Source organism: Lissotriton vulgaris, chromosome 4_1 (genome assembly GCF_964263255.1).
Source record: "Lissotriton vulgaris chromosome 4_1, aLisVul1.2, whole genome shotgun sequence".
In the NCBI taxonomy this organism is placed as follows: Eukaryota; Metazoa; Chordata; class Amphibia; order Caudata; family Salamandridae; genus Lissotriton; species Lissotriton vulgaris.
In genome coordinates, this window is record NC_141691.1 from 1,618,535,813 (window position 1) to 1,618,558,442 (window position 22,630).

General features: G+C 43.9%; 1 protein-coding gene across 1 annotated transcript in view; it reads left to right on the forward strand.

Annotated features, from left to right (window-relative positions):
- Window positions 1-22,630, forward strand: part of RDH10 (retinol dehydrogenase 10) — a 108,312-nt gene that overhangs the window by 80,174 nt on the left and 5,508 nt on the right. Inside the window, exons 4-5 of the mRNA XM_086965886.1 lie at window positions 7,926-8,071; window positions 10,422-10,553. Of these exons, the coding sequence (XP_086822012.1) occupies window positions 7,926-8,071; window positions 10,422-10,553 (278 nt within the window). The remainder of the gene's footprint in view (window positions 1-7,925; window positions 8,072-10,421; window positions 10,554-22,630) is intronic.

The following is a 22,630-nucleotide window of genomic DNA, read 5'->3' on the forward strand; positions in this document are numbered from 1 at the left end:
TGGTGGTACAAAGGATGTCAAAAATCCCAATTACATAAATGGGAAAATAAGTCTGACCTGGAGCAATACTTCCATACTGTTCAGCTCCTCTCAGCCTCTGGCCTCGCTGATGAAGCTAGACACTCTAAAACATATCCATGTTGCATTCATCATCTTGCCCATCAATGCACAACTGCCAAGTGGCCAAATATTTTGTGTGACTAACACTTTTACTATCCCTGTTTTTTTGTTCAAAGATCACTGTGTGTTGGACTATTTTAAGGCCATTACGAGAACATTCCATTGCCCAAAAGTTTTATAATTACATGGTTATAAGTCCTTTTGGTGTTATTGCCATAAAGTGTCTCTGAATATGTCATTTATAGGGCATTGAAATGTCACACATAATCAAACGTGCCAATGATTGCTAATTACTGAGCTTTTCCCATTTTGGGATTTCAAGCTGCCAATGGAACCCACTCAACCCCCAGCATTCTGGCCTCAGCTGTCCATGCATTCACTAATTTGTTGCTTCTTTTCCATCCATTAACACACATCGACTTAGCAATGTCTTTTTAATTGCAATGTATTCTCATGTCCATGTATTTATTGCACCAATTACTCAAACTTTCATCCATGCATACAATCACTCACCCATTCTCAAATTCATAATGCTCGCAATTCCACAAAATCCTGCATAGCAAAATTGTCAATTGAAGAATTACTTTCACTTAAAATACCAGACCTTTTGCCTTTGCAATGTTTGTTCTTCTTATTAACATACTTTTCCAACGGACTTTGCATAGGCAACACATTTTTGTATAAGCTAATATGTGTTTGTTTAATCCCCTCTTCCATGCCCTCTTGCCTATATCCATGACACTCCTGTCCATGGGGTTGTGTCCCCCGATTCCTGCTTTAGTCCCCTTTTCTCACATTCCTTTAATTGTACTTGGCGCCTATGTTTCTCTGCCGAGAAAGTGTATGGTCTGGCAGTACCCCACCTCCAACTAATTTTAGGAGTGCCACAGACTTGAAAACAGATCTTTAAAGCTCAGTTCATAAACTCTGAAGATTGGCTCCAACAGCCTTTTTGTTCCCAGAATGGGTCAAAGCTGTGTACACTTGGGCAGATTCCTTGGTCTTCAAGACAACAACTTGCATTGCTGTAGCATCCCAATGCAGCCACTCATACACAACAATGAATTCTCTGGGTGTTTTAGATCTGTAGTATTTGTTTTACAGGGATTCACATTGATACATTGTATTGACTTAATTGCCTGCAATTGGCAGCAGGTGAACACTGACAAAACTGAGGTCTTTATTGCCAATTGCTAACATGCACTTTGGACTACACCTTTTAGTCTTCAAAATGGGGATTTGGCCACTCCCTGTAAAGCTGGTAAAAAATTCTGTTGTGGATTTAGATTCCGAAGGGTCCTCCGGCCTTCAAAGACGGAAATTATTGTAACACGATTCTTTCTCTCAGGTGTCTAATTTACTACAATAGACTTCCCTAATGGGTTGTTGAAAGCATGATCTAACTAGTTCATACCTTTTCTTTAACAATAGTGTGATATTCTGTGTCGGTTTGTTTTTATTTACAAAGAACTTGTTAGTATGGCTGTGGACACTTAGCAGTAGTGATGTCATAGTGTTGGGCATGTTCTGTGCTTTGGTTGCCCTGCAATGACACTTTGTTCTGTTCAGGTCAGGACTAAACTGTGTCTTTGAGGACCTGCTGGGTCGTTACGAGTGCATATTCTTTGAACACAACCTTGTGTGCTTGCATCTGCTGATATTTGAAGCATCCCTACTTCATTCTGCACCACTTCGGCTGCAGCAGGTTCAAGTGACTGGGAGTAGTCAGCGGAATATTTGATCATCGTATTTGAATACGATGGTAACATACCAATATATTATTCAAAAGATAATCTACAAGCCTGATCGTGTAACGTCCACTAAATTGTTTAATAAATTGTGGTCCCCTTTACTAATATGCAGACTTACTTAGTGGTTTAGCACAAAACAATGGCACATCCCAGTACATTTTGACAAGGGCCCTAAACATTTCACTTGGACAGGTTCCCTCATTGCCATACACATTTGTTCTGGCTTTTTCAGAATAAATCCTTCATGGTATTCGAATCCCACCTCATGCTTAAGACTCACCTAGACGTGGATGCAACAAGTTAGGAGCACACTTCCTAGCCTCATGCTCAACACCTAGTTTCATGCACGATATCTCCTAGCCTTGCCCACAACTCCTCCTAGACTATGTGTCGTATCATTCGATTGATCCCGCTGGGTAACGGTGTGGGCTGTTTCTTGCCCATGTGGGAGCGATGGTCTCATCTGTGTCCTATGAAATTGTTTTATTACATCTACAAATAGTGCGAGTACATCATTAAGCCATTACTTATGGGTGACACCTCAACCAACCGCTTTCCTACCATGTATTATGAACGTAGTGGCTAACTACTTAATAAGTAGAAAGGTGCTTTATTGTATAGCAGTGGATATGAAGGCACTATACACCAGCTACTGCACAGTACAGCTCGGAGGTTGTGGCTGCCCACATCATGCCCTCCCCTTGTTAGATTTAACAGTCCACCTAATCTTGTGTCGCCTACTGGAACAGTCCGCAATGGAACAGGGCATACATTATTGCTGTAAGCATTGCATAGTTCATATCTGTAAACCATCATGTCTATGTAGTACTTTCCATATGCACACGAAAGGGTGCCCTGAAAGTAGGCCTGGGCTGTAAATTATGTTCCGCTTGCGAACTTTGGGTAATTTTGCGTTCTGCGGAGAACGCAAAATTGCCCCAAAATCTGCATTCCGTGACTTCACGAAATTTTTTGCTTGTTTGCGTTCTCAAAATGCCTCTTTGTGAGATTTCCCCCGAGCATGCTAACCGCAATTGCGAACAGGAAAAAGCATCGCGAACAAGCAGTTCCGCGTGTTTGTGGAATTTCTGTGTGTTCGTGGAGATTTTTTACAGTTTTGCGGAGAGTTGCGTAACGCGATTACGCAAATTCCGCCCAACCCTACCTGAAAGAAGTCATTCTTGCGGTTTAGGCCCCAGCATGAATAGCTGCATTTCTGTCGTGCAGTGGGAAGCACAGCAGGCCTTCGAAGGCACCGTACCCACTTTGTCACCCCCTGAGAGAAGCCTTTCGAGTATAGAAAGGGCACATTAAGCCCCTCAAGCAAGCTGTCTGCAGGGCGATAAGGGATGAAGCGATCCAGGCCCAAGCTCATTGGCTCCTTATCGTCCACATTATTGCCTACCATTACGTGTTCGCGAGGTGTGATGAATCTCACGCGCGTTTAGAAATTCCATTAGGACTTTTTTTTATCTGCAGAAACCGTGGCTGAGGCGAATTGCCCAACCACCCTTCACTCCTCTTTTCTTTCTTTGGCTCGCGCCTGTGCGTTTCTCGCCAGTAACCATTTAATAGCTTGCCTCTGAAGACAGCTACTCTGAAATCTCATTGAGGGAGCGTGCCAGCCTGCTCTGCTGGTTCAGAGCCCCTTGCTGCAGCAGAAAGGGTACTACCGTTCTGATCGAGCTCCTCGGCTAATTTTCGTTTTTTGGGGCGGTGTTAAGGGGCTGTGGCCTCTCCAGCTTGGATGGATGAAGTTGGCATTTGTTTGAACTCACAACCTGCATAGTAGGCTGTGAAGACGAACTTTGTGCCATGGGCCGGGCCCGACCCGTGGTGTTTACAGAACTAGAGCTCGAGTTCTCTGCTCTCGGAGTGCCCCGTTGCAGAAACACAGCACAACAATGTAGACCTGGGCAAAATGTGATTTGCACTGGTGTAATCGGACACATTTCGACAATTTTGCGTTACTCTTTTGACTCAAAATGGCATGATTAAACCCGTTTGCATAATTATGAGTAATTTGGGATAAAACTCCTACTGCAAGAGCACAGGAGCAATGAAGCATGAGTGGCTGCTGCCATTCGTTTCCTGTTGCTTTCAGCGTTATTTTCTCAGCCTCAAAATGCATCCTCGGGTCCATTTTGGACAAAAGGGTGCATTTTGCTCTAAGAAAATAGGGCTAAATGCTCAGTTGCGCTCCCTTCAAAACTGCCTAATTTTGCTTAATTTCGCATAATTGCAGTACAGCAAATTACACGGGTTACGTCCACACGTAAGAAGGATTAAGGACATGTAAAGCAGAGGCGTAACTACAGCCACATTTCGACGGTTATGCATGTGGAGGGAGAAACTGATTGATGGATGGATGGAGGGATCATTATTTCTTGATCTCAGAGTTGCGTATTGCTGATTAAGATGTTCAGAAACATTTCTAGAAATGACTGCAGTAATCTGGAATCGACTGTCTAAGGTCCTGTGCAGATTGTGTTGGGTAGAGTGGTGTTGGCTCTTTCTGCAGTAACACATTATCAGTGCATGTTTCTATGAATCAGTACAGGCAAAACAGGGGTAGCAGCGGTGCATCTATTCCTTATTCAGTAAAAGGCACAGTACAGGCAACAATAATGAATCTTCAAAATGTGCATGCAAACACATACACTTAAACATACGCAAGAGCCAGCCACCCAAGCAGTCTTCACCCAATATGCTCACTGCAAAGACTGTCGGTACAAGCATCTCTTACAGAATTAAGGGGTATACAACAGACCGAGGCAGTGCGTGCTGTTGTCTTAAACACACTGGGGCTGTTCCTTCGCATACAAGAACAAGCTTCCTTCAAACACAGTGGAAACTTCCCTACACACTGCATTCTCACACAGGGCTCCTACTTAGGTGGTGACAACAAGATGACTTCCTTTCTCATGTATTTTTGGTGTTACCTGTTTAGTCAGTGCTTTTTTTGGAATGTCTTTTTAAACCACATTATTTTGCTTTGCTGTCAGACGAAGCATATAAGCTTCCCGGTGCAACCTTATTCATGAGCTAAAAAGTGAAGGTATGAGGTCAGAGGCCACACCAATCTTCCTTTACACCTTCCTATAGGACCTGCTTTGTTTGTAGTTTTTTCAAGTGTTTAACTGGAATAGTCGAGAACAGTACTCTTCTGTCCAGTAGGCTCTTTTTCTAGTCAAGAGAGGCTCGAACAGGCATCTAATCGGTATGTTTGCTTTGAAATGTTCTACAAAACGTCTTCGGGAGTGGAATAGATTTTGACCTTTCCCTACTTCATTTTATGGCAGAATGGTCTTTTTGCTTCTTTTAGTGAGTGTTTGCCATGACACTTTTCCCGAGCACTCACTATGTTCCCCTAACTTTCCTTAGAGAATTGCTAGACACAATCTATCTAATCTATCTAATCTGACGAATTGTCTGCTTGTCTCTTGATTGAATCTCTCTCTTGTGTCTTTTTCTTTGTGACTATTTTCAAATATGGTTCTCATTCACTCTTTCTTGTCATGATCGGGTTCTATGAGTGTTTTCCCTTTGCAAATCCTTTCTTGCGATTTTTGCAAAACTGTTATGGAAGTTCTTTCCAACTTTCTCATGGATAGTTGCCATGTCAAGAGTGTGAACTGGATAGAAAACTACTGATTGAACCCAACATATGAAGGCTGGTATAATCGTACAAAAAGATAATGAACAACAGAAGATGTACACCCTGTCCTACTCCTGCTAAACTCTAGATGGCACCCCTTCTACTCCCAAGCGAACGTTCAGATTGTATGAGTGCAGTCTGACAGACCTGAACATGAATCCACAAATATCGAATTCATGCATCATACCTCCTGCTATTTGAAACGCCTCAAAACACTGCCATATCACTTGAAAGAACAACCTAGAACTCACTTTAAAGATTGAAGCACAAATTTATCTTGGCAGTGTAGTCTGTTCAAAGGTTACCCAAAAACGGACGGCTCATCAAGATTCAAAATGCCACAGGCTGATGGTTAACATGCACCAGTAGGTCCCACTTGATCCCAGAACTAAAACTACACTACCCAAAAGTCAAGTGACAGATCAAGTTCAGAATGTCCCCATAATCACAAGATCCTTTTGTGAACTTCCCCATTCCCGCCCACTCTCCTATCCACCCATCCTTCAGTATCTACAGGCAAGTAACAAACCTTAAATTCCTGCCATCCACTTCTGCCCCTGAATAACAAAGTGTGATAGTGCCCAAATGACTATTCGGGTTATGCTTGATGAGGATGCCACCTCCTCCAAGCACTGATAGCTTCAGATGCACTTTTACAAGCACAAATGACAATCTCAGAACACGTGCATTTTGAATGTCTTTATATACTCCAACAACAAGTAGATATCAATTTCACAAAGAATGATGCAACATCCTGCATTATTGTCAAATTGTGGTTTTAGAATGCATCTTAAAGAGACTGCCGCTTTTAAATCCCTGAGTATTACCTGATTTATTAGCTCACTATCCATCTACTGCGCCGAAGTAAAGATAATAGGATTTCACATTTCTAGTGTGTTGCTGTGTATTCACAAGTGTCACTAATTTGTTAAGAAACAATGGGTATCTGTATTATGTGTATATTGTACATGCATCAGTGGATAAGGTAATTAAGTAGGTTCACTGTTGTACATCATATACTTACTATCCCTACAGGTGATAAGATATAAAAAATTGATTTGCAAGGTAAGACTTATTGTTTCTTCTATACGTATTTATATGTGGTGTAGAAAAGGGAATCTCGCCGACCTTGATAAGAGACCGAAACCTGGTATTGGCTGTTGCAACAGTTGAAACAAGTTGGCAATTTATAGGATAAATGACACAAACTCCCATTTTATTCATTCCTTTTCTAATCTTTAATCCTGCCCTGATACTCTTTAATAAATGGAATTTCTTTGGGTATTCAGAGAGGCATATTTAGCAGTATTCTGGATCCTTACTTTATCCAGTAACATTTACTTTGAGCTCCCTCACCCTGAAGCCCCCCTGATAGTACTTCCTTATCGTGGTGGGACGAGTCGGACTATGATGAGACACACCTCAAAACTATGGGTGCGGCTTTCAGAACTATATATATATAAATATATTTTTCTAAGGCTCCTGCTATTTCCATATTTAGCTGTTTTATGCAACACATTATTGCATTGTTTGTGTGATCGATAATGTTAATGAGGATGTGTGATTGTGGAAATAATCCTCTTTCTCTCTCTAATTGTAATACATAGAACCGAACCTCTCCCACATCCCAAAAAGGCTAAAATACTGCATGTGCGATTCACAAATATTTTACTTTTAGTGATCATGGCTTACTCTCCTGAAATGTAGTTGTCTTACAAGCGTAAGTCACAGCAGAACGTTTGTGAATTGGGATCTTATTTTTGGAGATAGAAAATGGTGGTAATTGCAAAGTGATCCCTGACATGCATTGCAACCATAGCCTGAAAGTCACCTTATGAATTTAGGGTAAGGTTATTGCTTGCCTTTGCTAGAGTTAAAACACAAAATAGTGCATTTAGAATTCGGTAGACAAAAACTCTTCAAAAGTAACAGTAAAGATGATCCCTGCCAAGAAAGCTCTTTAAATGGCACATCTTTCATTTTAGAGGTGTTGGTTAACTTTATAAAGACTTCTACTTTATAGATATCTTCAATACTGAACCCCACCAAAGAGTCTTGAATGTATATTTGAATGTGTTATTTGTATAGTGCAAACCTAGTCAAAAGTTATCATAACAATGCACTTGTTCAAAGGCAAGGACACCGTTACAAGTCTATTGTGATTTCGTTTTTTTTCTTTTCCTTTCTGTAAGTTTACTAGTTGCAGGTAATCCTATGTTTGAAACAACACTCTGAAAACCGTTTGCCCACTCCGAGCCTTTTTTTATTGGCTAATTGCAATGCATATTTTCTTTTTATTGGCTAATTGCAATGCATATCTTGTTTTTATTGGCTAATTGCAATGCATATCTTGTTTTTATTGGCTTATTGCAATGCATCTTTTGTCTCCTCTGCAGGATTATTGTGCCAGCAAATTTGGTGCTGTGGGCTTTCACGAATCACTGAGCCATGAAATAAAGGCTGCTGATAAAGATGGTGTTAAAACTACTCTTGTGTGCCCTTACTTGGTGGACGCGGGTATGTTCCGTGGATGCAGGATAAGGTGTGTTTTTACTCCCTTTCCTCCTCTCCATCCCATCCACCTAGCTGCATTAACACAATCAAGTTGTAGGTACCAAGCTGCACCTCCCCCTCGAACCTCAACGAAAAATGCATGATCCTTTCCCCTCACTTTGATTAACAGCTGATCTGTCAGTTTTGTGATATATATAGTCAAGGCATGCATTGCCTGTCAGTTGTGATCCTATGAGTTGATGTAACTCCAGGTAACCATATTACATATTGGACGCAAGTTAAAATGCTGTGAGAAAAAGGAATGGAAAAGTGCACACAGTCGAGTAACAGCCTTTATTGGGTCAACCACAGGACCATCCACACAACTTATCTACAACTTGTAGTAAAAGGATGCCAAAATAATGGACGCTTGGAGTGTTACCGATGGTGTTTTTGACTCGCTTTAGGATAGCAGGTGGACTCAGACCTTCTTGAAACCAGATATTCACGATAACAAGTGTGGTATTTGTTTTGGCGAAAGGGATATAATACAGTTGGTGCTTATGGTCCACACAAGCCTAAAACCCACTGTGCTTTGTTTTGCAGTTTAATATGTTTTTCTAAACTGAATTCACTGCAGTTGCATGAACTCAAGTCACAGCATTAATCTTAATCTGCCAGAGCGTGACTGAGGCTTGGGGCCTGGTTTGCAGTGGTTATATTATTTTAATTGTTTTTCTTTAAAAATCCAAAAATCTTTAGTGATAAATACGAATCCCACTGTTCCATTTTCATTATGATCAAGTGCAGCCATTTGGTTGTAGTTATCTTCAGAATTAATTCTTCCGGCTCCCATCCCACTAAAAACAGGTTAACAATTACTTTAAACAAGCCACCGCTTTACCGTAAACGCTGGTAGTTTTTGTGATCTCCATTTCCTTGCATCACACTTAAATCTGTATGTTTGGGCTCACAGTGATGCTTATGTGTGTGTGTGTGTGTATATATATATATATATATATATATATATATATATATATATCCTCTCCCACCATGTAACATCAGTCGAGTTTTGATTTTTACTAATACATATTACTTATCGAGTTTTTCAGTCCGCCTCTTTATCTATTGATCTGTTGCTGTTTAAATGTTTTGTTTACCCCCAAAACAGCTTGGGGCAATAGGTCAACTCACTTCAGCCATTGGATAACTTCACTGCGAGTGACTGTATACTGCTTTTTCACAAGAAGCACACCTGCACACAAAGTGGTTCCACCTTCAATGCCAGGGAAATACAACACCGCAGTAATTTGTGCATCTAAGACCCAAACATGTTTTGCTTTTAGCCATGTTTTCTTTTTTTGCTCCTCCTGCAGTGGTTTCACAAAAGCCATGACAAAACACGCATTGACGAAGCCAAAAGTAGGCATCTAACTCTCGACCTATTGGCTTGCCAATGCTTGTTTGCTCATGTCTCCAAAGGAAGCAAAAAAGGTGATTTTTGCGCTTTGAGTGCATTGTACCAGCAGATTTTAAGAAGTGTAAGCGCTTGGCACACAAATTAGTAACACATGACGTTTGACGTCTTAATTCTTTGAACCGGAGATAGGATGGTTTTGTAGCTGTATTTACATTCCAAAACTTTAACACCTCACTTTATTTCTTTATTTCACCTTTGTAAAGATAGAATGCACAACATCTGTTCTTTCGTATTTGGAAATTAGCTACACTAGCCAATTCTGGTTTATGATTCACTTAGTTTGAAAATCTACCCACCCACCCCAAATGTGCGAGCCCGAAATGAAATACTGTATATTTACCCACACCTGCCGGTGAACTTTTAAGAGAACCCTAATGGATGTTACTCTCACACATGGGGTTCCATTGTGAATTTCTTGTAACCCTCTGTGTTGCCTTATGAATAACTAACTGATAAACCAAAGATCAGTAACAATCACAATCTTTTGGCCTGAAAAAATGTGCAAAGCCTTTTTTTATAGAACCATTGATGGTGCACCATAGTTTTGGTGTGAACTCGATAAAAAAAGGACTACGTGGAAGTGGTATGGGTAGTGTGTGACTCTCACAAGAAATATGTATCTTCTGCTCATAAAAAAACAAAGTATGAGAACGCTCTTCTGCAGAACAAGCCCAGCATCCTCATGCTTATTTCCCCAGTGCGCCAATATTTATTTTCAGTGACGCAATGGTTGTGTCCACAGCTTAACTTTACCCTGGAAGAAACTGTTTTAGAGAAAGTCTTCTAAGAAAAGCAAGCAATTGGCAGGCCCAGTTTCCTTCCATGTGGCGAGCATTACACAGGCATTAATGAACATTAAAGCGATTTGCATCCGCTCACCGATCAGACTGCATTTTATAATTGAAATATTTTCTTTCAGGAAAGAAATTGAGCCCTTTCTCCCACCATTGAAACCAGATTACTGTGTGAAGCAGGCCATAAGAGCAATTCTTACTGATCAGCCTATGATATGCACTCCTCGACTGATGTACTTGGTCACCTGCATGAAAAGGTATTGTTCATTCTTTTTTCAATATACTAGTTTTTTCAAGTGCAAATCTGTTACTTCTGTGTTTAGTTTGGATGTGTAAGGGTGCTTGCATCATTCAGGGAAGAGTTGCTGAATTATGTACATCTTGTAAGGGGTTTAGGTTCAGCTGCCACCAGCCATTTGCTTCTTTGGCTCAAGAGCCCTCAACCATTGGTTTGAGAGCTTGTCAAGGACATTTTAGATTAGCCACGAGTATTTGCAATCGCCTTAATTCTGTTGGCTGTTTAGACTATTTTGCATCTAAAAAGTACACTCTTTAATCACATTTAATTCTTTCTCATAGAGGTTTTGCCTACACGAAGCAATTCTTTTTCTAATTTGTTTTGCACAGCAAGTGACATGGTTTTTCTTGCTCGACTGTTCAGACTCATTGTCTATTAAATGTGTTTGCTTTACCAATGCTTGTTAATCAGTGGTTTTAAAAAAAAAAATCCTAACACAGGGAAACCTGTTCTCTGGAATGCGTGCAATGTAATGGAGAAACCCGCTGTGAGGTTTTCCTGAGTCGCTGGTGCCAGAAGGGGTTCAAGCCCATCAGTTGGCGGTCCCACTAAATAAAGCGCAATGCTGCCCTCCAACAAAGCGCCGCCACCAGTGTCCCAGATTGGGTTGTTAGGGGCATTTAACCCTCATAAAGCAAATCAAGAAGCCTCTCGCAGCCCAGGAGATGAAGTTCCTAGCAGTAGGCGGGGTCCTCCCAGCCCCTTGCAAACCACTTGTTTATGGGCACCAAATGTGTCGCTAGATAGTACCCATGGATGTCGGACATACCAAGTCCGCTGTCAAAGGTAGACTTTCGCTCTGAGCTGAACGCCACCCAGTGGTGCTTGCTAGCCCATACAAAGGATGTGAGTCTGTAGATCAAGGAATGGAACCACCTCCGGCGAATTGGATAGTGAACGTTAAGACCTATAAACAACAGTGGAGGCACATCATTTTAAAGTGTGATCCACCCCATGGGGTTCAATAGCAGTCTGCTCCTTCTGCGCTGGTCACAATCGAGGGTCGAGGCTAATCGTTGAAAGTTAAGGGTCAAAGCCAGGTCTGGGAGGCATAATATAGAAATCCCAAGACGCATGAAGTTCCGCCCAAGAGGTATGTCAGGGCACCAGTGTTGTTCCACAGCATCCCCAGTCACTTCCACCAGGGAGATTTACGTGCATGAACTTGGAGGCCAGAGGCCTCCCCATAGAGACGAAGGACCTCCAGGTCACAAGGGCCAGAGGTCATGGGGTTTCCAAGGGAAAGGAGAATCTCCGCGTAGAGCACTATCTGATCTTCGAATCCTCCTTCCCATTATCTTAGCATCATAGCGTATCAGAAGGGCCAAAAGTTCTATAGCCAGGTGAATGGTAACATGTGCCTCTACAGATCTGGAATAAGGGGGATAAAACGCCATCGATACAGGCCTGAGCAATGGGGGGTAGTGTACAGAAGATGCACCATTCTGCGAAATAATGGATCGAATCCTGCTTGTAGGAGGACTGTATTAAGGAATGACCAAGAGATTGTATCAATAGCCTTATGAAAATCCACCAAGATGAGGGCCTGGGTGCCATCCAGGCGATGAGCTTGTGAAAGAGCCAATTGCACACGACTATTACAGTGGCGGTTGCTTCTACCTGGCATAAAACCACATTGGTCCAGGTTAATAAGGTGGGACAGGGTTCGGCTTTGCCTCGTCGCTAGAATTTTAGCAAAGACCTGATGTTCACATTCATTTGTGGGATCGGGCAATAGGAAGAGCATGGGTCTGTATGAAGCCCTCCTTGGGCTTAACAATATAGTAGCACAGTCTAGATCTGGGGAGGGGGAACAATATCTGCCGTAACTACTCTGCATAGAAGGCCGGCAGGTGAGGTGTCAAACTAGCACAGTATCTCTTATAGTATTCAACTGGGAAGTTGTCTGGACCAGGGGTCTTCCCCGATTGGAGCCTGGATATGGCCTGGTCCGCCTCCTTACCCGTTAAAGGTTTGTGTAAATTGTGGGCCAGGGAGCATGGGATGAAAGACAGTGGAATTTGCCAAAAGAAGGGGTTTCTCAGTCTCTGGGGGGCTTATGAGGTGGGCACACTTCATAAAGGTCCAGATAGAACGCCACAAAGACCTGCGCATTCACGGTCAGGTCTTCCTGAAGATTGCCAGCTAAGTCTCTAATGGCAGGAACTATTCTAGTTAAAACATTGTTGGTCGCCAACCATTTTAACAGTTTACCAGATTTGTCCCCTGATTCATAGATCCGTTAGGTTGAGGCCATTCAGCACTGCTTCGCCTCTTCAAGGGAGACCTGTCGCAGTTTAGACCGTGCTATTGCCAGTAGGCTGGTCATGTCATCTGTGTTGGAGCCATGAACCCTGTGCTCCAAGTTAAGAATTTTGGCCTCTAGATCTGTTAGCTGTGCTTGGTGCAGGGATTCTTGCCTCCAGACATGGCCTTTGAGTAGTCCCCTCAGGGTGGGTTTGCCCGCTGCCCAGAGCGTGGCCACCGAGGATACAGGGCCCACATTAGTTTGAAAACAGGCCTATGGTTCCTCTTCTGCGAAGGCAGCACGCTCTGCATCCATTGGATGCCACACACTGCATCCCCAGACTGGGTGTTGATCCTGTGGCTGGGCACCCCATTTAGTAGGAAGGGGGCATGACCAGATGTACCATGCAAAAGAATCCAGTTTGAACGCAATGATAGGAGATCCGCTGACAGCAACCACAGCAGGTCAATCCGTGTCTCTGTATTGTGGGCTGCAGACTGATGGGTTTAGACCTGCAGCAATGGGGAGACATGAGCACCAGGCGTCTCAAAGGCCTTTTGAGTCCCCCCCCCCCACCCTCTCCCCCGGCCACTAGACTTGCTGAGTGAGCCCACCTTTCAGAATGAGGGCAGTTGAAATGTCCCACTTGGGGCACATGAACTGCATTAGAGTCCCAGTCTACAAGGATAATTCCAGGAGGAAGGGCAACTAGTAGAGAGCTGAGTGCCTGCAGTGTGTGTATGGGGGCTGCAGCAACTGCAGGAGAGCATAACAAGAGGCAAAGTTGGTGTTGGGTAGCCATGTGTCCCTTGCCCCCAGTACCTCTCCTGAGGCTCCTCATATACTTTGACTGTCTGTTGAAGGGACTTGCGTAGGAGGAGGGCAACTCCCTTCGAGACTCTGGTAAAGCCAGAGTGGCAAACTCTGTGATCAAGGAAGGGCCAGTGGATGCCCCAACGATGTTACCTGCAAAAGAACTAAATCTGGCCTATATCGCTTGATATAGTGCAGTACTGCAGTTCTCCGTTAACATTCCAAGAGATTATGGTATTCATATTAAAGAGTGGTATAATGGATACATAGCAGTTGGACCCGTCACAGACTGGGATAGTCTGCAAGTGGCCACCCAAAAGTCAAAAACGTCGTATTGGAGAGCTTGCAAAATGAGTACCTGGAAAGTAAAAACATTATAGCAAAATAATTATTCCACAAAAACCCAGGTACGTTGCCACCTAACTTCCTCCCCACCCCATACTTCCTCCCCTGAAACATCTGTCGCCCGCAAACAAAACCTGATTTACAAGAAAAGAGAAAACTAACTTAGGAGTATTCAAATGGCAATACATGTCATCCATAAGGTGGATCCCATGCCTGGAAACGATTGGTTAAGTAACTTGGGGTGACTCCCCCTGTGAAGATGTCCAACATGTAATCGGATAAGCCAATATCAAGTCCAAACATTCGAACATGTTACACACAACCCCCTACCTCTTCCTTTTAATGGGCAGAGGTGAGCCTTGAGCATCACCAGCCAGTCTACTTGTACTACCGGCCCTGCCGCATCCGGACACAGGACTTGAAAGAGAGGTTAAATCGAAGAGTCTGGTACACCATCTAGGAAGCCAAAAAGTTGCGGGTCATTGTGCTCAACAAAAACTGGAGTCCCCTCCACCGGAGGTGGGGTTGCTGGGACACCCACACTTGTTAACTGGATCTTGACTTAAGGGATCTGGAACGCTTCTTCCCAGTTCCCTGAGGTGGTGGTGGGGGGTCGGAGTTGGCACTCATGCAGCCCCAGGTCCATCCAATTTTCCTCCCTCCCCACTCTGTGAGCTGCAGCAATCTCTCTGTGGCCCACTCCCAGGCTTGTTCTGCAGTGTCAAAAAAATAGGTAGAAGGTTGGAAGATGCCCTTGAGGTGGACGGGGAAGAGAACCATGTAACAGATATAGAGCATGGAGTTTCTGTTTCACCTCTTCAAAAGAGTGCCGTCTCTGTTGAACTGCCTTTATATAAGTCAAGAAAATCATGACCATGTGGTTCGCATGTCAGATCTGGCTGGTTCTGAGCTGCGTGCAGGATGGTATCCTGGTCTTGAAAATTGAGGCGCCACAATTTCACTGGATGGGGTAAGGCTCTGGGCAGGGCCTTCTTAGTTGGGAACCGGTGCGCTCTCTTGGTGACAAAAAGGTTGGATAGTTTTACCCACCGGTATCCAGGATCGGAACTAGGTTTCAAGAAGTTCACTCCGCTCTATGCTCTCCACAGGTTCAGGAAGTCTGACCAGGTCGACATTTTCATGCGTAGAGCGATTCTCAGGATTCCTGCTCTTCCATCTAGAGTCGCCACAGATGCCATCAATTTGGACACCTGACGCTTAAGTGTTACTATCTCATCCTCAGTCCTTGAAATCTGTGTCTCTGTTTTGGTCACTCTTGCAGCCACTTTGCTTAGGTGCAGGCACAGAAGCGAGAGGTCCACCCGGAGGCCATCAACTCTAGTTTCAACTGCCTCTTGTGAGCCCTGAATGACCTGAAGTATCATGCCCAGATCTGATGTCAAGTGAGGAGGGGCTAGGGGCCTAGCAGCTTCTCTATTATCCGATGTCGGGACCCTATACTGGTCCTTGTTGGTCTTGGCAAATGCAGGTGGAGTATTCTTACTGTGCCACACCATCAAGTATACCCCGGCCAAGAATAGCAGAAAGTGCCCGCTTACCTCAAGATAGCACGAGCAGGAGGGATCGTAGAGCTACCTATCACGCGATCTCACTGTAGTATATCATTTGGACCGATAAAGGGGACAATGCCCGATTAGGACAGCAGGAGGATCTAGGTTCATCGCCCCGCTCGCCCAGGGGCAGCACTAGCAGTCAGTGGTATCAATCTGAGGCGGCAGAGACGGAACCACAATGCCTCAGAAGGGGGCTAGGTGACGGACTCAAGGCATAACATAATTAATCTGCGGTTCCCTGGCACTTCTAGCTGTGACGAAGCAGCCACGTCTAAGGCGTGCCGCTGTGATGTCCCTTTCCAAGGGCACCAGCACACAAAGGCTTAAGGTAAAGACCCGGCTGGGTCCCACAATCTGTAGTTCGTGGGGTTGGTCAGACAGACTCCACTCAAAGTCAAGAGCACACCCCACCTCTGATGCGGACCAAGTAAGCAGAGGCAACAGCGTAACAGTATACACGCCTCTAGAGATAAACGGCAATTCCGTCAGTCTGGGGGTTAATCACACTTGTAGGGCAGCCATGAATCAAGTTTGTACCCTAATGCTGATGTCCGCTGACTCCCCATGGTAACGATCTGGGTAGCTTGGCATGGCCAATCCTCTTTCTGCAAGGTTGCAGTCAAAGGAAGAGACTCAGGAGCAACATGACTGCTTCCAGATCAGGGAGATCCAATCTAGAATATGCGGTCAGCGGGCATTGAATTGGCAGGGATGCTGTCCAGAATAGTAAAGCCCCCTGTAGACTTGCAGAGCATAAATGGGGCCTCTGAGGGGGAGCAGTCAAGTTGCCTTATATGAGGCCTTTTCCCCAATCCCTTGGTCAAGGAGCCCCCAGGTCATTCACCAAGTGCATTGCAAGGGGAGCCTCTGCTGCAAAAAGTACTGCTGTGCAGCCATGGAGGGGACCACCAAGTGTCGGATGGCCCGTCTCTCCACAGGGCTGCTCCAAATCAAGGCAGGGGTCTGACTACCAATCGCTGCGGGCTATCTCCAGTTCCAGTTCCTGTTGCTGAACTCCCGGGCGAGGCAACTCTGCACACAAGGGACATCGTAATCGGGCAAAAGTCAGGGCAGTGGCCTCGGAGCAACTGCCATCTTGGCTCTGGCCCCTCGCCCTCATGGTCTTTATTGCGGGGTTGCAACAGCGCCTTCATTGCCACCACAGGGCCAGGGAAGCACCTCAGCCCACGCACAGTGCCTGAGGGGCCCGGGAGTTGTCCGATGCAGGTGCTGTCAGGCAGGATGAAGATTGATTAAAGTCAGGCGACAGGAGCTGCACTAAAGCTCAACCACCACCATCTTGGCCGACTCAGCCACACTCCCCAGAATATGGAAGAATTTGATCTAGAGTAGATAGAGGTAGTGAAGAGATAGATTGCAGTAGGGTTTGCGGAAAAATGTGAGATTGAGAACCTGGGGAAAAGCAGAAGTTCCATTAAAAAAAAAAATAGGATTATGGTGATACAGTTAAAGGTATTCAAGACTGGACAGTGGACATTACATGTGGCAGAGTATCCTGAAACTTAGTGATTTTAGAAAAAGGTAATTAAGGCTCATGTGAGTTAACGTGACCCCCTAGTCCACAGAGGTTGCAAAAAGAAGACTGTGGAATTGCATTGATAGAGAAGTGATAGATCTAGATAGAGGCTAAATGGGAATCACAAATTGAGAACAACTCCGACCTGAGGATTATTAATCCAGGAGACTGAGTATGCATGGTTAAAGAGATAAGAGACAAGCCAAGCCAAGGCAAGGTGGCATAGGAAAGTGGTATGTGATGGAATGTTTATCATATCTTTTGTTCTTCGGTGCAAACCTCAGACTTGACTTTTTAAATCTTGATCTTCAGCAGTGAAATGCAAGGATTTAATGTATTGGGGGAGATGGGCACCAGAGAGCCCTACTCAAGATGGCTCTAGTTTGAGAACTCTTACAAACCAAGCTAGAAATATGCCTGAAAACCCCGCTTAACAAGCCCCCGGAGCACCACATGGACAGAAGGAGGGCGGTGGAAGCCCTGCTGCACTGAAATTGGTCACCTTCAGCCTCCTTCTGCATATCAAGGTTTTGATACGCCCCAGAAGAAGTATGCACCAGGATTGTGGCCTGGGAGCCTTTGAGCCAGGAAATAGGATGCAGTCTGAGGAGGTGGGTGAGACTTTCGTACTGTATTGGCAGTGCATTGGGGAGCCTCCGGTGGGCCCCAGGCATGCAGACCATCGCAACCATGACCCTGCACCTGCCCAGTAAACCACAATAACGATGCAAATGAAAGCATGTGCTGATTGAAAGGGGTGTGTAGCCTGGAATACCGATTAGTGAGGAACGGCTCTTGCGGCCTGAGCGTGTCTGATGCCTGCATTTCTGTTTTAATGCTGTGAGATCTTGTGTTGGATGCACTTGTTGAGGAACCTGGGCATGAGATATTAGTATCACTAACCTCTCAACTTGCGCCCCTGGGACTCTCACCCTGCTACTGACTGAGGGATAGTTCGTACCCCACCCTCCTCCTGCAAGACTACTGATCTGCAGGGTTGTATGGTTAGATTTAATTGCTGGCAACCCCAGAACTGCATCTTGGTCATCATCAACCTGGAAGTGGGGGCAGACTTATCCGCGTTGGGTGCAGCAAGTCACGTGCCCCCTTCGACATGGGCAAGGAGGACAACAGACCGTCATGGCTCCTGTTCAAATCCAAGAAAGTTGGCAGTTTGCACGAGAAGTATGCAGAGGGGACAGTGTTGAGCTGGTTAAGTGATCTCTATTGCTCGAGATGCACAATAGCCTGATTCCATTTATTGCAAGGTTGATGCCCTCACTTACCGGATGGATGCGATGAACGAATGTCTAGATAAGCACACTGCCCATATTGATAGAGCAGAAAAACGCATATCGTACGTGGAGGATGAAACTATTAAATTGGATAAAGCACAAAAAGCCTACAGCCTAAAACTGCTCAATTCTATTTTGGAGGCTAGATCTTGGATCTAATCTCCGCGTACCTGACCTTCCAGAGACTACTTATGTGAGAAAATGTAGGACTTTATTGAAAATATGCTACCCACCCTCTTTAGACCTGAGAACCTATCCCACATTTAGATGGTCAAAATTGCACGTCGTTCCCATGCACCGTGACCAATACCTGGCCCTCAATTCTGCCCGGTACTGCCAAGATGCTGTATTATCATGACCAGGATAAGATACTTTAACTAATTAAAGAACAGAGAGATCGAACTCGTGCTAGATTCACAATTTCGATTTACCTTGACTTTACGATAGCGGAGTTGGTTCCTACAGATTAAGAAGAAACTTCGAGAACTGGATATCCAATACTACATGATCTATCTTGCACTGCTGGGATCCACATGGGTGGAGAAATCCCACATTTTTAAGGACCCTAATGTGGCAGAATCCTTGAGTTAGTCAGCACAGAAAAAAGGGAACAAACCTAGGACCTCTGAATCTCCCATGCAAGAAACTCTCAGCGACAGGGAATGATATATTGGAATGCTGGGTCTGGCAATTTTCAAGTGAACACGGATATGATACGTAGACAGCGACTAGGGTGTTTTGGTGACCTAGAGATACGAAGTTGGCACTGAGCTGACACAACTGAATTGAAGGTGGTAAAACTGTGCCTAGACGCCATTAAACCGATTTAGCTGTAGTGAAGTGCTTAAATGTCTGTACACTGGTGTTGTGGAGTGCACAGTCAAGGTTCAGTATGTGATCTGGAGTGGTCACTAACACAATACTTGCAGATGGGAGGGGGAAACATACCCTCCTGCATAGAGCACTATGGAGTGACAAATGCAAGTTAAAAATTGTGTTCCAAATACTGGGATGACAATTGAGCTCATTATGTGGAATGTGTGAGTGCTAAACAATCTCCAAAAACCCCTTTTGTATATAAGCATACTCCTCTCGTAATGCAGTAGACGCGTTGTGCCTCCAGGAGACACATCTTATGAGACCATGAACTAAATGTAGCTAAACAACTGGAGCTCTCATAGGTCCTTTGCCTGATACTCTACATATGCTGGGAAGTGGTGGTGTTTATTCGTTGAAGAGTGACATATACCCACATACAAGAAATTGCAAACCCAAAGGAACAGTATTTGATACTACAGGGGAGACTTCAAATGAAGAACGTAGAACAAATAAATTAATCTGTCCTGAATTACGATGATCCGAACTTCCTTTTTTCAGTCATCACTAGAAGTATGCCGTTGGATCCAGCCCCCCCCCCCCCCCCCCCCATAATCCCCATTTTGAGGTTGAGACCATATGTGATAATGCATCCAACTCTTGATAGCATGAGTAACCTGAGAGATCAACCGCAGAACACAGAAGGCACTACACACACTTAAATGCAGGCACAACGTGGTAGATATTTTGAGATTTCGACATCCGGGGGGACAAGACTACACATAGCACACAACATCCCTTAACTTAGCTTCCATACAAGACTATTGGCTTGGCAGGCAAGACGTAACTAGCTGGATGAGTGACATCCGACATCTTCAATGTGCGTACTTTCATCTCTCCCCTGTAACACTAACCATGACACATAGACACAGGTTATCGTGCCTTTACCACACAATGCTTTTGGATAGTTTCTTTAAGGAGGAGATTAGACCGGGTAAATAGGTTTTTTAGCAAGTTTGCTGTTGTATGCACATATGGTGATAGGGATAGAGCAGGACTCACATTAGCGACACTCACTAGACTGCAGAGGGCTGCTTCGGAGGTGGTCTCAATAGTCGTATGATAGGACCAAACACTACCTATCAGAAATAATTGCGGAAGTGTTTACGCAATATTAGCCTGATTTATATGGAATGAGAGCTACCCATAGCACAACAGATATATACCAGTTTTTGCAAAAAAACAACGCTGGCATGGGTAGAGAGTACTGAACAGGCAACAATATGATTTCAGATTACACTACCAGAGGTTCAAAGAACCCATGAGGACTTGAAAAACCATAAAACACCCAGTTGCTTCATAAATGAATTCTACAAGGAATATATTACGGTGCTTGCAGCTGTGTTGCTAATGACCTATAAAAAAGCCCTGGACAAGTGTTGCTTGCCGCTGTCCGTGTGAGAAGAGGTTGTCATGACGCTCCTGAAACTTAGTAAACTTCCTAATCGATGTGGGTCTTGCCGACCCCTATCAATTATTAATTTACATATTAAAATTATCATCAAAATAATCACAGCCAGGCTGATGCCCTACCGCATGGTCTAGTGCTGCCGGAAGAATCTATATTTATTGCTGGTAGATCCATTGCTGATTATTTCCGGACACTATTTGCCCCTATGCACCAAACGGATCCAGAAATGAATGATATGGTGGTATTTTTAGATGCCATCAAGGCTTTGAATTCTGTTAGATGGCATTCCTCTTCACTTTGTTGGAGATAATGGGACTAAATTGTGACCTGGTAACATGGCACCGCATGCTACATACAACTATGAAAGAAAATACACCCACTCGACCTGTATTTCTTCTCGTATGCCGAACAAGTGCTATTGGTTATGTTCCCTAAATGAAATTGTGCTACATATACAGTGTCTTTTTACAAAACCTAGATTATTCTATTTTCTCGTGTTTGTTAATCTCAAACAACGCATATCATTAAGTCTACCAGTACAGTTTAACAATTCCTTCCATGTACTGTGACACAACGATTATATCACAATGAGAAATATATATTTTCCCATTTCTATAAAAACAAAAATAGAATCATGCAAAGAAACATCATGCATTTCATCAGAAATCCTGTGGTACCCTGAGTCCCATCATTAGAGAAATAATAGCATATGGCCGATAGTCTGGTCTCATTTTAAACTGGGATAAATCAATTATGATTGCTTTGCATTACTTGGAAAGGCCCAGCACTGAGATACCTTCGGGAATGATTTGCTGTGCTTAATAGGTAGATCAAACATAACATCCGACAAAGGCCACTAATGTCATTCCATTGGAATACCGCATACGTTGGAGTGTGGACCTTGGTTGGCTAGATACTTGGGGTGGGGGACAATACAACTTTAATATAGATATCTTGTTCATGCTCACCCGATAATTTGCACAATTCAATGTATCTGTTAATATTGACAAATCAAATAGACTGCTAAATATCATTGACTGGGCGAAAATGATAGTCGTCCCCTCAACTCCTTTATCTCTTACAGAGTCTCCCACTAAACCACAGCCTCTTTGCACAGCCCAATTCAATAATGGTGTAGCTGGCTTGGATAGGTAGCACTGCTCAAGCAAACTGGCAAACTATTGTATGAGCAGGGGGAGTTTGTTGCCCCAAATTTTGAAATGTACTATTTGGTAGCTCAATCGAAGTATGCACACCACTGGGTTCATAACATTAGGTGAGTACCACATTATGAGCTGGAAAGGGGCTTGACCGTGCCAACCCCTTTAAATATGTTTTCGCATTAAAGCACCTACCAGACCCAAAAGAGAAATAAATACTGTGGAGTGTTCTGTATGGGCATGGCCACATTTGGAAACTCTTGTATGTATTGACGTGGCATATTCCCCATTGATGCCATTATTGAATAACCTACAACTGGAAGCGCCTTGTGAACCTGCAGGTAAATAAAATGCTATATATTAGACAACCCCAAACTCAGAGAGATTATATATAGTGCTGGCAAATATATAACAATGCAGGAATATAAGGAGCCTTTACAGTGCACTGAACCTGTTCTTATACTTCTGACTGACCCGCATGGTTTGGGAACAGTGCCTGGCTCATCTAGATGAACCATGGTTTCAAGTCCTGCTCTCCAGACTGATTATGATTATTTATGCCACAGTCATGCAGAACTTGCTGAGAACCGAGATCCAAAGCAAGGTGAGAACCAGTTGGACACTGGACATAGGCCAGGCCATAGGTGATGAAATATGGTCCTACTGTTGTAAACACATACAGGGAGTATCCTCAAACAGTTGGCACAGGTTCATACACTTTAAATATCTGTATTGAATATACTACATCCCACTGAGCAAGTATAAACAGACTCTGAT